General features: G+C 41.7%; 2 protein-coding genes across 5 annotated transcripts; one reads left to right on the top strand and one right to left on the bottom strand.

Moving 5' to 3' along the window:
• Positions 1-85: 85 nt before the first annotated feature.
• On the bottom strand, positions 86-8,425 carry si:dkey-12e7.1 (uncharacterized protein LOC557553 homolog). Of its 3 annotated transcripts, none has more exons than XM_042707498.1 (2): positions 8,349-8,425; positions 86-2,078 (listed from the first exon to the last, which is right to left on the bottom strand). In XM_042707498.1, exon 2 carries the CDS (start codon positions 1,998-2,000, stop codon positions 876-878), a length of 1,125 nt encoding a protein of 374 aa, XP_042563432.1. In that variant the 5' UTR covers positions 2,001-2,078; positions 8,349-8,425; the 3' UTR covers positions 86-875. The 3 variants fall into 3 exon arrangements, with proteins under 3 accessions (XP_042563432.1, XP_031420269.1, XP_012687878.1); XM_031564409.1 differs by lacking the exon at positions 8,349-8,425 and adding an exon at positions 2,738-2,921; XM_012832424.3 differs by lacking the exon at positions 8,349-8,425 and adding an exon at positions 2,359-2,919.
• Positions 8,415-16,559, top strand: kmt5b (lysine methyltransferase 5B). 2 transcript variants are annotated; one of them, XM_031564407.2, is made up of 10 exons: positions 8,415-8,638; positions 9,990-10,203; positions 10,457-10,607; positions 10,938-11,106; positions 11,231-11,340; positions 12,049-12,215; positions 12,554-12,573; positions 12,943-13,079; positions 13,233-13,432; positions 13,648-16,559. In XM_031564407.2, the coding sequence occupies exons 2-10, from the start codon at positions 10,059-10,061 to the stop codon at positions 15,204-15,206; spliced, it is 2,658 nt and encodes an 885-aa protein (XP_031420267.1). In that variant the 5' UTR covers positions 8,415-8,638; positions 9,990-10,058; the 3' UTR covers positions 15,207-16,559. The 2 variants fall into 2 exon arrangements, with proteins under 2 accessions (XP_031420267.1, XP_031420265.1); XM_031564405.2 differs by having other exon boundaries at positions 8,415-8,794; positions 9,877-10,203.
• Positions 16,560-17,207: the final 648 nt, after the last annotated feature.

The following is a 17,207-nucleotide window of genomic DNA, read 5'->3' as shown; positions in this document are numbered from 1 at the left end:
ACACTTACTCTGATTTAGATCATACATAATTCATATAATCTTCCATTCTTGAGGTTCAGATAATACATACTACAAATGAAGACGATTTTTGTTTGATACTGCCAGACAACCTGAAGACATATTGAGACATTAAGTCACAAAACAGGCCAGACAAAGTTGAATGACATCAGTTTATTGTGGCTGTCATTATAATCTTCAGTAAATCAAGCTTAATTTTTCTGAGAAATCAGTCAAATATCCATTAAAGGAGTTGTTATTGGTGAAAAGTCAGCACAAGGAGAAATTACAGGCATGGTGTTTTGGTCCTCGAAACCATCTAAGGAAACCTCTAATGGTTAAGGAAGGTACCACAATGATCTGATTATATTAATGTAGGAATAAGCGCTCAAATACATCTAATTACAGATTACCCATAAAAATGACCACATATCCAAACATCATTTTTCGTGGAATTATCAGATAAAATGAAAAACAGCGCCACTGCCTGGACCTTGACCAAAAATACATTTGTTCCATTGTTTCCCAATTTCTGATTCAGTTACGACAATTTGAGGTAAATAGCAGGCTAAATTCCAAAACACAGAATAAAAACTTCTGTGACAGAATTATATACATCAATTCCTACATCTCTCATTATGGCATTTCCCTCTATTCTTGATCTTATCAGCAGTAATGATATGGAATGAACTTTGCCACAGCAATATTGTAATGGTGGAATTCTGCAAGTACCCTAAATGGGCAGGGGTTGGTCAATCCTACTATTTAAAAATGACAGGAATATAAATGCAATTAGAGTTCCTCTTGATCAACATAACCACAATCCTTCACAGCATACCATAAAGACAATCTGCCAGCTGTTGACAGACACAGCATCTTCACCACAGCCAGCTATCCAGGTGTTGAAGGCAATAGCAGGACTGCTGCAGGATGGAGGTGAGCTCCCTGTAGGTCTGCTCTTTCCAATTTGGAAGAAGTCTTTCGTTATTAAGAGCTTGCAACTTCGGTGTCCCCTCCCGCAGGACATGGTAAAGGCAAGGCCACCGGCTCTGTATCCTTAACCTGGTCCTGCGGTCTAGAGTGATGCCACGCACAATCTTCTTGGCTCGCAGCTCTCGAAGCGCTGGGAGGTTGAGGCAAGAGAAAACCAGGCCTCGGCTGGGAGAGACGTCCAAGAACTCCAGCGACAGAGACTCCAGCGTGTAGGAGATGCCCAAGTTCCTGAGGGGCACCAGCACGTGGAGGGTCAAGGACTTCAGGTTGGGCAGCGATTTGGTCAAAGTCTGCAAGGTGCTCGGGCTGACACCTTTGAAGACCCAAAAGTACTTAAGCTCCAGGACACGGAGGTGCTGGAACTGATTGATGAGTGAGACAGACGTCTCCGACCAGTCAAAGTGGAGGCGCATCTTGGTGATCCTGGGACAGCTCTGGGTAAATTTAGCAAGCAGGATCTGAAAGTTACTAACCTGGTCCATCTTGGTGATGCTGTCCTGGTGGGAACTGGAGCTGGAGTTCACCCGCAAATCCAAAGGCTCCAACAGTGTGAATGTCCAGTTCAGGTCTAAATGGCAGAGGTCCCTACAGTGAACATTCTCCAGCAGGTGAGAGAGGAGCTCCCCCCACTTATTGCACTGGTCCCCAAGATCAAAGCTGGCTTTGAGGGTGAGAAGACTGGCCCCGCGTGACATAAGGTGATGGGTGTAATGGTGGACCCATGCTTTCCAGCGCTCAAACTCTCGGTTGGACACAAGCAACCCTTCTTGGCCCATGTGGAAAACCCCACGTCGTGAGAAGTCTGCCACTCTCCAAAGCTTCCCTGATCGTACCAGGCAACTCCAGCTGGAACAAACAAGGGCTGAGTTGCACTTGTCCACCTCGCTGAGGAAGGAGAGAACATGGAGCTGGCATTCCACCGGTAGAAGATTGAAGGGAAAGAAATCGTCATCAGTCTTCGGTCTTCTCCTCCCACTGATGGGAGTAAGGAGTCGCTTCCTTGGAGGCATGTTGTTTCACCTGAAGTGGGCCTGATGACTTTCCATGTCATGATCTTACCAGGACATATTCCCTTCGTCTGGTTACACCTAACAACAAAAATTGAAGTCATGACAAACGTAATTGAAGTGTTATGCTGCTGATCACAGTAACAACAAAATACGTTTGATCTACCTCTCTGCTTTTCCAGGAGTACAACATAATATCAGTAGGACAGGTTGGCATTTGAATGTAACATTTCTTTCGGTTGTTCTAGGACGTACAGCACAACACTGAAACAAAAGAGGCATCGAGAAAGCCGACAAAGCTGAAAGCAAAATTGTTAGCCGGCCGGCTTTTACCCTTTGACAGTTACCGATAGCAACTTACCTCTTGCATTTTCCATTTCTTAACAGTGAGCTTGGATATACAAAGTCAAAAGCAACTACCGTACAGCACCGTAGAGAAATGGCTAACGGTATTTCTGGTACCCCGGTAGCTTTTACAGCTAACGTTAGCTCGCTAGCTACCTGTATACCCTGCTAGCAACCTAGCGTATTATGTTAGCCAACTAGGATATGGTGCTAGCAGTCATAAAACTGAATCAAAACAGAGGTTGCAACATGCATTTTATAGAGTAAATAGACAATGCCCCTCTTGTGACCATTACTTTAACACTTCATCAAAGTGCGTAGTGTCTTTTTCACTATGCCAAGAGCAAATCGATTGTAGTAAACTTAGAAATTTGATATGTTAGCAAGTTGCCTACGTTCTCTGCTTAGTTAGGAGGATTTGTTGTTCTTCCTTCATGACATCATCAAGATGCGTTCACGCAAATTCCTTTCCTCTTTCATTTTGGTTCTACTGCCATCTACTGTATGCCTACCTAGCACATCATGAACACCGCCAATACGTATAGCCAGAGATGTTGTGGCTTAGCAGGTCTCCTTAACTTTGATGTACATAACTTGCAAGTCACTTTGGATAAACGCCTCTGCCGAATGAGTGAATGTAAAAAAGAGGAAAATGTAACTCTAAGCTGGACAGAATCTATTTAGATCTATAAAATATTTGACCTCTCGGCAGACAGATTGATAGCCTATCCACTCAGGATAGAATGCAATATCTGTGTGTAGGCTTTTGAAAGGGGAGAGAAACCAGTTTCAGCTGCATTATGTCCAGAGGTGTAAAAAGTACTGAAATGTTGTACTCAAGTAAAAGTACAATTACTTTGATGAAATTTTACTTAAGTACAAGTAAAATTACCCATCTAAAAATCTACTCAAGTAAAAGTAAAAAGTAGTTCATTTAAAATGTACTTTAAGTAAAAGTTACTTAGTTACTTTCAACAACTTGATGGGGGCCGCTCCTATATAGTGCAAAAAAGGACAAGGGGTCATAAATCCAATACAAAAACTAGTTATTTTTTATTAAAGGAGAATCTTTAGAAATATAAGTGCAATGACATTAAACATGTCAAACATTAAACATGTCAACACAACATTTAAGAACTTTTGGGAGGACATGTCAAGACATGAACCACATGACAGCTAAAATAAAAAGTTAAAATACCGCTGCCCCACTGTAAACTTTGGTTACTTTACTTGAGTCCACCTTTAGAGCATTAGTCTACAAACTTCTTGTTGAGTTTGAGCAGCAACTGATTTTCAAGGTGAGTAGAGTTCATCCGGGCTCGCTTTGAATTGAACAGCAATCCAGCACAGCTGAAGAGTCGCTCGCAGGCAGCCGAGGCAGGTAGGCCAGTATTGAGTTTCAGGGACAGTTTTTTGATATTCTGAAAGGCGTTCAGCAGATCCATATTGACTGAGACACAGGCTATGTACCCTTCTAACTCCCCTGTACCTTCTGACCTTCTGGACTTCATTGAGGAAAATACATCATCTTCATCTGATGAATGTTGTCCAACTTGCTTCAGCCTCCAACATCCGGTCAAGGTGTTGTCTGACATAGACTAGACCTGTAGAATGACAAACAACATTTCTGACAATTAAGTATTGAGCTGCCGTCAAGAGTGCATCATAACACAGAAATAGCTATACATAGACAGACCTACAGTATACAGAATTATAGCATTATTTTCTATTTCTACATGCATCACAATTCATAATCCTCAATTCTTGCTAACCGAGACCCCTGAGCATGAACATGAAAGACGTGCACGTTGCAAAGCCACCACTTATCGTTATCAATATCTGACTAAACATCGTGATAAATTGCAGATAACGACATACACATTGACTTGTCCAACTGTCTGAAAACGATGGTGTGCGCATTCACATTGTTCTGTTTCAAGGCATGGGAGGCAGCCAAATGATTAGCCTAATATCAGTTTATGTGGTGTATTTCATTGCTGATGACTGATCTGCCGTTTTTAACACAATATGAGAGACTGAACATAATAATGCTATGACCTGAAACGAATGGAAGACAGGAATGGAATTATTATTAGTCTATTGGATGACCGCTGTCGACGTTAGCATACTCAGGGCGGTTGCAAGTGCTAGCCAAAATTAGGCTACTACCTACTAGTGCCATGAAACGCATATTTTGCTTAATGGAGCAAAGCTAACTAAACGACAAAAACGCTGTCAGAACTACTAATGGAAAGGGACAAATACTGTACTTACCAACACATGCTTGCGCAGATTTGAAGATGAATTTCTATAAGCAGAAAGTTCTGACTGGCGGATTAGGCACAGTTTACACAGCATATAGCTGTTGCCTCTTTTACATTGGAAGGCAAACTACTTGCTGAGATGTGGCCACAGGTTTTCTTCATCTTCTTTAATTTCAACTGGCGGAACGTTCGGTGCTTCAGCTGGTCCGCAGGTGGTCCGCAGCTTGTTGGTAGTCCGCACTATCATCTTCCTCCATATCTATCTCTCGTGACTCGGCACCGTACCGGCGCCTTGCATGACTCCATCATCTACTCTATGCAGCATCCACCACTGCACTGAGAATTGTGGTGCGCAATTCCCGCCTTGAACTATGTTTTTTTTTTAACTCAGTAACGGATGTAATTTTCAATGTAGCGAAGTACAATACTTCAGTCAAAATCTACTTAAGTAAAAGTAAAATTACCGATTTCAAAAACTACTTAAAAATTACAAAGTACACAAAAAAACTACTCAATTACAGTAACGTGAGTAAAAGTAATTTGTTACTTTACACCTCTGATTATGTCTTTAGTCTTACTTACTGGTTTATGATGGGGCGACAGTGGTACAGGAGGTAGAGAAGTTGTTTAGTAATCAGAAGGTTGCTAGTTCGATTCCCTGTCGAATGTCCTTGAGCAAGACACTGAACCCCTAATTGCTCCTGATGTGCAGTGTGCCATCAGTGTAAATGTAAAATGTGTATACATTGTAAGTCGCACATATAGTCGCTAAATGACTAAATGTAAAATGTAAATGATACTGAAACAATACTGAGCAAAGTAGAAAACCTGCCCTCTCCTAAACTCAGTAGGTTTGCACTCTCAGGGTCATAGTGAGGAGCTTAACCCCAGGTCCCTGAGCTTGGAGATCAGTCTAAGGGGAACTACAGCATTGAACGCTAAATTGTAGTCAGTGAATAGCAGGCGCGCATAATTCCTCTTTCTGATGTCCAGGTGGGAGAGGCTAGGGTGGAGGACGTGGGAGATGGCATCATCAGTACTCCTGTTGGGGCGATAGGCGAACTGAAAGGGGTCTAAAAATGCAGAGATGAGCAGATTAAGTCTTTAATAAGTGTCTCAAAGCACCTCATTGCCACAGAGGTCAGTGCGACAGGGCAGTTAACGTTAACAGCTGACCAGTGATATGTGCTATGCAATTTCTACTTTTTGTTTTGTCACTTTAAATATAGGCCCTATTCATTTACACCTGCTTCATTTTTGATATTGTCTAAATCCTGTACAAATACTCCCATTAAAAATGCATCCTTTGCTGTTTACACTGCCACATACCGGCTTTGTGTAAAAAAAATTCAATCATCTATATATTATCTGTATTTTGCTTGCATACCGTCTATACAATCTGTATATTTTTCTTTCTTGAGTGCCACAAATGACTGGAGCAAAATTCCTATATGTCGACACAGTAGGTCAAAAAAGCTGATTCTGATTCTAAAGTTGTTGAGTCTCTGACAAGAAACATCAGGGCAGCCCTGGATATGAGGTTTAATTTTGATAGTCAAGCTGGTGAGAAAACATATGGTGATATTATCCTGGTAGGAACTGGAGTTCACTCACAGATCAGAAGGCTGCAGCAGTGTGAATGTCCAGTCCATCTAAATGGTAAAAGTGTGTGCAACATTTTTCTTTTTTCCATAATGTGCTCTAACTAACACAAAGAGTGGTGGACTGCATAACACTGGAAGACTTTTTGAGATAAGCAGGTAGGAAAATGTATGAAATAGGCTAAGTCACTTCTTTACCAATGAACCAATTACAGAACCAATTACAGAACACATATCCTAAAATGTAATTTGTAATGTCTAATATTTAGGATTACATCAGCATTGTCTTACATTTCATTAGCTAACAAAAATAGGAACAGTTGTCTGACGTTGAGGTTGTAAGGCCCACCAACAACAACAACCCACAAACCCCCTTTTCAGTAAGGATTGATAGATAGATAGTTATTAATTTGTTGTTATTATTATTATTATTATCATTATAATTATAAGCCCATTACAGCAGGCCTATGTGCCCATGAAACATTACTAACATAGTTTGTGTCAAATAACCTAAAACAGCAATGTTTTGCCTGCATATGAATTAGTACCAAAACTAACAATGCCCAATTAATTTATAAACTGTGAGTGTTTTTTATTAACCAAAACCTATCAGGAAGGGGAGTTACATGCCTAGCATACTGTGTCAAAAAACCTGGAGCCATGACTGGCTTAAAACGTACTGGCAACATGATAAACTGATTTTACATTCCCAACACAAACTTGAGAGGTTTTCACGCTATTTAGGCTATAATCTGAGGAAAAAAAATAAAGGATGCCCCTGAGAGGTGCACCTGAACTTGAACAGCTTTTGCGCAATGTAGGCTGACCTCTAACCTAACAAATCTGACTTCCTTTATAACAGTTTGTCTGGAAATAATGCAGTCAATACAAAAATGAATGATGTAATGTGTCTGCTTTCTAGGGGAAAATGATACATAAAAAGGATACACGAGGGAGACATTATGACATGAATTCTCAAAGCATGTTTTCTGAGACAAGCGTATTCCTGTATTCTGAAATGTGATCTGAAATAATATGACGTTTTTCAGTACTTTGGTTTTATTAGCCAATTCTCCTCTTTTCTTTTTACAGAATCATCGTGTTTTGCGTCATTTCAATGGTTTATTGCTTCGTTGCTCAGCATATTTTGTCAAATGACAAACACTGGCTTTGGAATGTTGCTGCCATTGGAAATACAATTAAATTGAATATAAATGGGGTCACTGGCTAATTACAAGTAAACGCAAATTATGTTATTTCCCTCTGGTTCTTCGTTTAAAATGGCATAGCTGCTAGCTGTTTCCTTAAAAAGGCACCCAGACTTGTTTGCTTTGAACACGCCATGAGTGAACAATAACTCGGGTAGCAGGAATGAAATGTTACGAAGCAAGATCATTCAGTTAAAGTTGCGGGGACCTGGCAAGTGACAGAATTCGAACATTGACTGTGGCAGTGACAGGGCTCTGCGGACCGACAGCTTCCCTGCAGTGGACCCGGCGTCGGTTTGAGAAATTGTAGCTTGTGGGAAACGCTGGTTTATAGGAATGTTTGACTTTGAGTGACGATTTAAAAAGTAAGCCCTTCGACTGATCCATGTAACTTCTGATTACAACCACTACAAATAGTACCTGTATCTGAAGACAGGTATTCATATTTAAAATACCTACCGCTGTTACGTGTATTATCTAACTCCCAAACACTACCAAGAGATAGCCTATAATAATGCATTAGCTGGGCTTTAAATTTGGCCTATGACGTCTAAATATGACATTTGTTGTTAATTAAGGGTTTTAGTACAAACAGGCCTACAGACTTTGCAAACTGTAGTGTTTACTGTTAGTGTTATTTGATGAAAACACAGTGATTTGAGTGTAAATTGGACAGAGCATGAAGGCTACAATCACAGTTTAGAATAGATCATAACACAATTTCGATTTCCACTTGACTCAAAGCTGCATGTTGTATCCTAGTTATATGTCCTCCCCTTAAAGTATAATATCAGTTCCAGCAACTTGAGCTTGCCAATGGTGTGTTGTGAAATGTATTAAATAATTGTTCTCTTCAAAACAGGCTTATTTAAAGAATATTCCAAACAAATAATAAAAAACTTTGAGCCAGGTGGGATTTTATCATAAACGTACAGATGTTTGAACGCGGTGGCTACCTCCATCGTGTCCCCCGTCGCTGGTTGGCTGCAAATTCTCCGTTCCTGCTAGCTAGCTAACAAACTAGCCTTTAAAGGCATTTAAACTGAGTCAGACGCGTTTCTTGTTTACATCCGATATATACATGATTGACTATTATTTCGTCGTATCTCCATGCATGTTTGGCGTTTATCTTAAAAAAAATACACTTCAATCCCTGGCAAGTGCTGCATTTCAAAACGCAGGCCGTATTCCATGCAAAAACATCGGGTCTGTTTCTCTCGGAGGTAGTCCCATCTTTCTTAGCCAGAGTTGGCAGCCATCTTGAATTTTAATGTTAATTTTCTGGACATTTTTGTTTACCATAGTATTTTTTATAAAGGATGCTTTGAGATCCAGTGGTATTTGGGACGTGTTGTTTATAGCACAGGATAAACAGTAAAGTGAGTATTAAATTTACAGATCAGTCTAATCGGCTTGATCATTCCTTTATTTGATTCTTTTTCCGGGTAACGTTAGCTAGCTGAAATTATTAGCAAACGGGGTGGCTAGCTTGCTCGCATAACTTGGGTCGAGTTAGCTAGCTAGGTAGCTTGGTTTCTATTTCCAGGCCCAGTGAAGTAGCCTATTATTGGAGCATTTGTCAGAAAAGTAATTGAGAATAATCAGAATATTAACCAGTAGCCATTAATACTAACAGCCCGGTTGATGCTGTAAGAAATTACTGATGTGGTCAAGCTACCGTTCACGTTGGTAGCAATCTAGTTCCATTGTCCTAAAGGGTAACTAGCCGGTTAGCTAGTTAGCCTAGTTTAATGCTAGCTGCCTTGGATATTTAACGTTATCATTTTTGAAAAACATAGCGAGTCAGTGTGCCAGCCGACACGCTACTAGTGATAGTTAAGCGGTTATTTCACGTTACAGCGTTTATCCTGCGTTAGCGAACGCTCTTAATTGGTGGCACCAGTCATTTGTATCAATTGTGTGAGTTTGTGTGTTGCACATCCATGATTGATTGATAAACAAAAGCTTGCCAAACTAAGCATCAAACTTGGCTAGCCAGCTAGTTTATCATTACCACTCTTGTCATTCAGCATCAAACTCCAGTCTATAGCCCTAGCCTTTGATGATCCACGCTTGACTCTGGGTTATGAGCAAAGTTATACTCGTGTAAAGTTAGGAATCTATTTTTGTACTGAATGTGTGTTTATGATTGCTAGTGATAAACTGGATATAGATCAATTTCATTGAGTTTTCTTGGCGACCAGCAGGTGGCAGACTAGGCATAAAGTCTCGAGTTGCCTAGTAAACGATTTTGTTGACAGTTCCTAAATGTTAATTGAAGTCAAGCGTTGTGTTATGTGAAAAACGTTTCTGATTTCAAGGAGTGTTTTCATAAAAATAACAGGAGTGAACTGATAAATTCAGAACCGTATTCTGTGCAGGATTGGTATCAATATTGACTTGCTAAAGCCTGTAAACTTTATCAGCACGTATAACGTTACATCTCTGTCTTTATTTCCAGTTACGAATAGTTGCAGAGCACAGCTGAGGAAGGCACTCTCAGTGACTACATCTGTTCAGTTCAGCAAGAAAAAGATCTGACATCTTCATTGCAACCCCCTTTTTTCGTATCAGACCACATGGTGGGCCAAGCACACGTAGGCTAAATGCACCTTCAGCAGGTGGCCAGCTGGAATGAAGTAGATGGGAGAATCCAAGAACATGGTGCTGAATGGCAGGAGACATGGCAGCAGGTTCTCCAGCCATCAGCCCTCCAACAAAACCAGGACACAGCAAGCCCACCTGCGTCAAGCGAAGGGAACCCCCAGCGGCAAAAGATCCAGTCGGCGTGAGTGCCCGGACCCATACCTGTGCTGCTTGACACACACCCGCTTGACACACATTGTAATTTAAAATAAATGGTTAAATACGTTCAAATAGAAACACTTCCATTATTACTTCTCTCTCATGTTGCCGCAGACTAACTTGTATTGGTTTTGGCCTCAGATTCTGCCTAGTGCTTTGGTGACACTATGTTTTAAACACATGCAGTTTATCAGAGTCTCAAAGATCTGGTCACAACATGTTGGTTTTTCTGATAGCAGGGTATGGAAATGCATCTATGGACGTTGAGCGTCGGCATGTCCCAGCCTCTGGAATGACAGCCAAGGAGCTGTGTGAATATGATGACGTGAGCACAAGCCTGATCCTGGACCCTTACCTGGGCTTTCAGACACACAAGATGAACACCAGGTCTGTGTGTCTGGCTCTCACAAGGGGTCACTAAAACAACTCACGGTGCACGATCCTCATCAGGTCTTGTAGTTGTGGGTCAAGTTGCTTTAGACAAGAAGTAGATTGAAGGATTTATCCTCAGTGTGACTTGGCAGTTGTTGGTATTGTTTTGTGAAGAAAGCACACACATCAGACATGTATGGTTCATGTTATAGTTCATAATACATTGTATTCTCAAATATGCTATACTTATAAATATACTATACTTATAAATATTGAGCACTGTGATTGAAATTGTTACTGAAGCACTGAATATACGTGTGCTACATTTGAATGGATGTCTTCCAGGTTTCGGCCCGTCAAGGCATCCAGACAAGCGGAACTGAAGGATATGATTGAGAGTTTCAAAAAGCATGATGACATTGAGAAAGCCTTCCAGGCATTTGCATCAGGAGATGGGACAAAACCCTACTTTCCGAACAAGAACAAGACCCAGGAAAAACTCTTCAAAGAACATGTAAAGCATTTGCCAAATATTTAATGTAATCGTTTGTTTTTTGTGTGTGTTTAGGGTTATGTTGTAAATATACCTTGAACAGTAAACTGAACAGTGAGAACTGCCCTTGTTGTTTTTGGAACAGGTACATGTTTATCTGCGCATGTTCGCCTCAGACAGCGGGTTTGAAATTTTGCCATGTAACCGGTACTCTTCAGAGCAAAATGGAGCCAAAATTGTAGCAACAAAGGAATGGTAATGCACCTAGAGATATTTTGTTGATTACCTCTCTAACAGTCACGCTCAAAACAGTGTCAAAGGGGAAGGAAAAATAAATACATTATCCATCCCAGTGGACAAATAAGAGCTTGTCTAGTTCCATTTCTGGGTTCGTACTAGGGCTGAACGATTTGGGAAAATAATCTAATTGCGATTCCCCCCCCCCCCCCCAATTTGCGATTGCGATTTAATATGCAATTTTTTATTAATTTTTTTTATCCTCTTTTTTCACATTTTAGTGTCAAATATTCTTTCCCACATTTTAAATTTGTATTTAACTGCTCATTACAGAAACAAGAACAACAATTCGGTGGCTTTGCCACTGCATTTAAGTATTTTAAACAAAGTCATTGTAAGTATAAACACAAGGCATGCACTTTTTAAACACTGTGCAAAAACATTTTTTAGACCACGTTGTAATCGTGCACGTTGCGGTTAGAAAATCGCGTTTTATATCACGATTTTATCGCAAATGCAATTCATCGTTCAGCCATAGTTCGTACTACACATACCAGTACATTATATGTGCAGTTGTATTGGGCCTACAGATGTAAGAGGTCATGGTCTTCTTATTTACAAGCCACAAATCTGTCAGATATAACATATAAAAAGCTGCTTACATTTCAAGGTGCTAATTGTGCTAGCAATTTGTTTAATGCAGACAAATTACTTTTCTCCATGCAGGAAGAGGAATGATAAGATCGAATACCTGGTGGGCTGCATCGCTGAGTTGACAGCAGCTGAGGAGAGGTTGCTGCTTCGGCATGGGGAAAATGACTTTAGCGTCATGTTCTCTACACGAAAGAACTGCGCACAGCTCTGGCTCGGACCTGCAGCGTTCATTAACCACGGTGTGTGTGTGTGTGTTTCCCAGAATATACCCACAACAACTCAACACATATATACATTGATTAACACATTAAATACCCGAATCAGATTCTGATTACCACAGTATCATTGTATTGGCATTGCCATAAACTTCAATATGTGGTCATACGTAATAGGACGTTCTATGTGCTGGTTTCCTTGTGAACCTAATGTAGGACTACAGTCCTTATCTATCTGCAAAACCTTCAATATAATATGTACTTTGACTATGATTGAAAAAACCTTTGGAGCAGAGTTTACATAGAGAATTGATGAATTTCTTATGTGGATGGTAATGATCCTTTCTTCAATTCCTTAACAGATTGTAGGCCAAACTGCAAGGTGAGTGTTGCTTGAATATTAAGGAATATGTAATGCCTTTTTATGTTCAGCTAACAAGTTCAGAAAATCCTATTTAGGATGTAACTAAGTTTGTAATGTCAGGTTAAACACAAATGCTGTTGCAAATGATTGTGAATTGAGGTCAGGAAAACAAATGAGACGGCAGTACCAAATGGACTGGGTTGATTGGATGACCAGGATGAACAGATGACCACTTAAAGAATTATATAATTAAAGTGACTTATAAACCAAGTGTTTTATTCATCTGTCATGTGTATATCATCCTAAGTCTTGTCAGTGTATTCAGACTATTGGGGGGGTGGACTTTGAAGGATATTCTCTTTACTCACTGGTGTGTTTCTGTGACAGTTTGTGTCAACGGGTCGTGCCACTGCCTGCGTTAAGGTTCTAAGGGATATCGAACCAGGGGAAGAGATCTCCTGTTACTACGGAGATGGATTCTTCGGGGAAAATAATGAATACTGTGAATGCTACACTTGTGAACGGTATCTTATCTTCTTTTTTGTCCTAGCACTCAAGTCAGTGATTTGTGTTCCTATGAAAAGGATCAAAAAACCTAACCCAACACAAGAACATTAATATATTTCTTAAACTACACATAACCTCCTGAGGGGTCAACCGCATGTTTTGCATAACAGGCGCAGCACAGGGGCATTCAAAACGAAACCTGGGCTGCCAGTGGAGGCTCCCGTTATCAACAGCAAGTATGGCCTGAGGGAAACGGACAAACGCCTCAACAGGCTGAAGAAGCTGGGGGAGGGTAACAGGAACTCGGACGGCCAATCAGCACACTCCAGTGTGGACACAGATTCTCAGGAAACGCCCAATTCACACCCATGTAAGAACTCGTCATGTGGTGTGTGTGTGTGTGTGTGTGTGTGTGTGTGTGTTTGCCCACATTTCTGTCTTGTCTGGTCTGCTGTTTTGGGGAAAAGAGTGTCTCACTGATGTGTTTAGAAAATATTTAGTAGAAATTCTTCTCTAGCCACTGTTAGAAGCAGCCTGGCCATGTTTGTCGACTTTTCTGACTTTGTTTGTCTTTCCCGTACCTAGCTTTAAGGAAGAGGACATCCCAGCCTAGTGTTAAAAAGTTAACAAGACAAACCTTGTTAAGCACTCCAACACCTACCTCATCCTCCAAACTACGTTCCCCAGACAGCTCCAGTTTACCAAAGAGACTAATATCAAAGCCCGCCAAGACGCCTTTGCTTAAATTAAGGAGACATTCTCGAGGGCCAGTGGCAAAGTCCGCTAGCCGAGCAGCTACCGTCAGCATGTGCCACAAGGACACCCCTAAAAGAGACACAACACGTCGGGGTTCAGCACAATCGCTGGCCATCAAAGGCAGCTCAGCACGGAAGGCGGCAAAAGAAAACAACAATCAGAGCTCGCCAAAAGGCACCAGAGCTCGCAAGGACCACTTGCCCTTGTCATACAGGACTCGAAGGTCAACCAGGACCTCCATCAGCTCTGAGGAAAATGCTGGCAGTGGCGGAGGCTTTTATGGACGTGGATCCTCTCCCAGCCTGGGCCCGCCCCTGGGCGATGTAGTTCCTAAAACTGAGGGGGCAGAGAGGGATCAGATGGGCATTCCTGGCCTCCAGCAGGTGAACGTGCCCAGTCTGGAGGCGCATTGTCCACGCAAGGGCACGTGCCCACGCCGCAGGAAAACCCCAAAGCTGGAGGAGAGTGGCGGGCCGTATGGCCAGGCCTTCCTCCAGGAAGATGTCCCGGACCTGCGGCACGCCGACGTCGCCGACTGCGGGAAGGTTTTGCTAGGTCTCCCAGGCCGGCACCAGAACCAGAGCTCAAACCAGCAGCAGCAGCAGCAGGAGCAGAACAGTTCGGACAGCAAAGCTGGGAAACTCCTGCGGCGCGGCAAGGGGAAGAAGAAGCGGCGCATCACACGATATGACGCTCAACTGATCCTGGAGAACAGCACGGGCATACCCAAACTGACGCTGCGCAGGAGGAGGGACAGCAGCAGTAGCAAGGCCGAGCCAGGGGAGGTGGAGACGCTTGGAGCCTGCAGCGGAGGAGGAGGAGGAGGAGGAGGAGGAGGAGGAGGAGGTGGAAGCTCCTCCTCCTCTAAAATCAGCATCAAATTCAGCCAGGACCATGAGAAGGAGCGTGGTGGTAGCGGAGGAGGAGGAGGAGGAGGAGGGTATGTCCCCTCGAAACTCAACAACGGCTACGGCCACGCTGGACACAACAGTGCCACCAAGCTGAAGATCCAGTTAAAGCGTGAGAAGGCTGGCAGGGGGCCGCTGCCACGAGCGTACTCCGATGATGTCACTTTCACAGGCATCGTCCAGCGGGAGGCGGGCGAGGTGCTGGAGCACCAGCCAGGCGGCCACAGCACAGCGGGCATCGAGGAAGACTCGCTGTCGTCGTCGGAAGAGGATGACGACGACGACGAGGAGGAGGAGGAGGAAGAGGAGGAAGAAGAAGAAGAAGAAGAAGAGGACTACTTTGACAACGAAGAGTTTGAGGATGACTTCATTCCTCTCCCACCAGCGAAACGCCTACGGCTCATCGTGGGCAAGGACTCAATAGACATTGACATTTCCTCCAGAAGGAGAGAGGATCAGTCTCTCAGACTCAATGCATAAGCTGATATGGGTTGTGTTTGCGGGTGAGGGCTGGAGTATTGTTCCAATCATGTATTTGTTTATTTGAATCATGTTATTGAAGTGGGCTTGTAAAAACAAACAAAAAACAGTGAAAATCGAAATTGTAATTGTAATTGACACAAATGAATCGTAGTGATGGCACTTCTCTATTGGTTCTGTACCATGAATTATAAATATTGTAGAAAGTGTACAGGTATGTATTCATGTCTGATAATGTGCAGATAATTTTGTTAGCGTTCATTAAGCTTTATCATGTGCAATTCTTATCAAATGCCCTGAGTTCTTTTCCATGGGGTTTAAAGACAAGGTTGAGGAATACTAATACACCAAGAAACTTTTTAATGGACACGTGCATGAATTTACCCAAAAACTAATAATTTAGTCAAGGGTTTTGTGGCTGTGTCTACATGTACATATATTAGTATATCATTGAAGTGGCAAAGGAAGCTATAGGGAAAATTACAACACATGCATATAGTGTATGGAACAACTTGGAGGAAACAGAAAGCCTTGTTTAACATGGCTTAGATGGTATCCTGCGATAGGCCAATATGCACGGCACAGAATTCTTAAACTGGTTGAGCCAAGCAGACCATAGTGTTAAAGGTGCTAATTTTCATGTAATTGTGTGGAGACGTCTGTGCTGTGTTAAACACAAGAAACTGTGTGGTCCCCAGCTCTGAAAAATATAGATTTGCAAGACCAACGGCCTTGACGACATGTTCAGTTTTCTTTCCTTTTCTTATTTCATTGTTCAGTGCATTGCATCAAATTTTGGCCTGACCTCACATATACATATGCAAGTCAATGTTTGCAACCAGCAGTCATCTTTGATTACCATGAAACGAAATTGAATCACATAAAAAAAAAGAATGATCCTTAGAAACTTGATTCATCCTGTTCAGGAGTCAACCACCAGTTTGTATCTGGATGCTATTGTCTTGACTAGTGTGCATGCTGTGCACTGCCAAAAAATTAAGGGATTACTAAATAAAACACACTTTTTTTCTTTTCTTTTTTTAATTTTCTTTTTTTATCACCAGCAGGAAACTGCAGCTTTTGCTCTCTTTACGTTCTCCCCTCTGGGGTGTGTTGGTTTTACACTGTATGCTGTCCGAAGTCTACTGTCTGTGCATTTAGTTGAGCAGTCAGCATTTTTGTTTTTAAAATCATGTCTTGTAAGTATTTGATTATTTTGTAGCACATCTTTGCAGGATTACGGGATCATGTATTCATACATTTGTGGGTATATTCTTCACTATGTACATCTTGAGAACTCTTTTTATTTAACTGTTTGAATACTTGAAGACATAAAAATTCATTTTTCAAGAATGTCAGTGAAGCAATTCTTTATGTTACTTTTTCCCATACTTTGCCAACACGCTTACTAGATGAGTGTGTTCAAAATGTGCTTATTTATCCAAGCATCTATCTTAAATGACATGAGGAGAGGACATGTCATGGGGAGACACTGAAAATCTATACTGTATTCCTGACCTCAGTGTTGTCAAATAGTTTTGGACCCAGTGACTTTCTTATCTCATCAAATTTGGACCAGTTTAAGATTACAAAGTCCAAAACCTACACAGATTGTCTGGTTAGGTGATGTAATTGTAGCAAAAAGCATGACGAGCAATTATTTGTTACTCTCCTGTTGAGAAAAGGGCAGGAACTCACTCAGCCAAGATATGGTACAGCTCCTGGAAAACTAATGCGGTTTCTGGCACCAATACATGGCTACTTAACCCTATTCAACCCTAACCCAAACAGTCAAATAATTCAGAAAATGCCATTGAGAAGTTGGCCAGTGGTCAGGCACTAGTGCACGGCACACCTGAAAGCATGCCAATGAATGCCTAGGCGGTCACATGTTGAATAGAGCCTGATTAATCACCTATTGGTAAAGATGCTGGTTGTAAAGCTATTTTTAGTTTTCTACACAGGAAATGGTGATGAAATCACGGATGATCATGCCTGTCA

The sequence above is a fragment of the Clupea harengus genome, chromosome 3, assembly GCF_900700415.2.
Source record: "Clupea harengus chromosome 3, Ch_v2.0.2, whole genome shotgun sequence".
Taxonomy (NCBI): Eukaryota; Metazoa; Chordata; class Actinopteri; order Clupeiformes; family Clupeidae; genus Clupea; species Clupea harengus.
The sequence above is the reverse complement of the archived record's forward strand: the minus strand, read 5'-3'. Positions and strand labels throughout refer to the sequence as shown.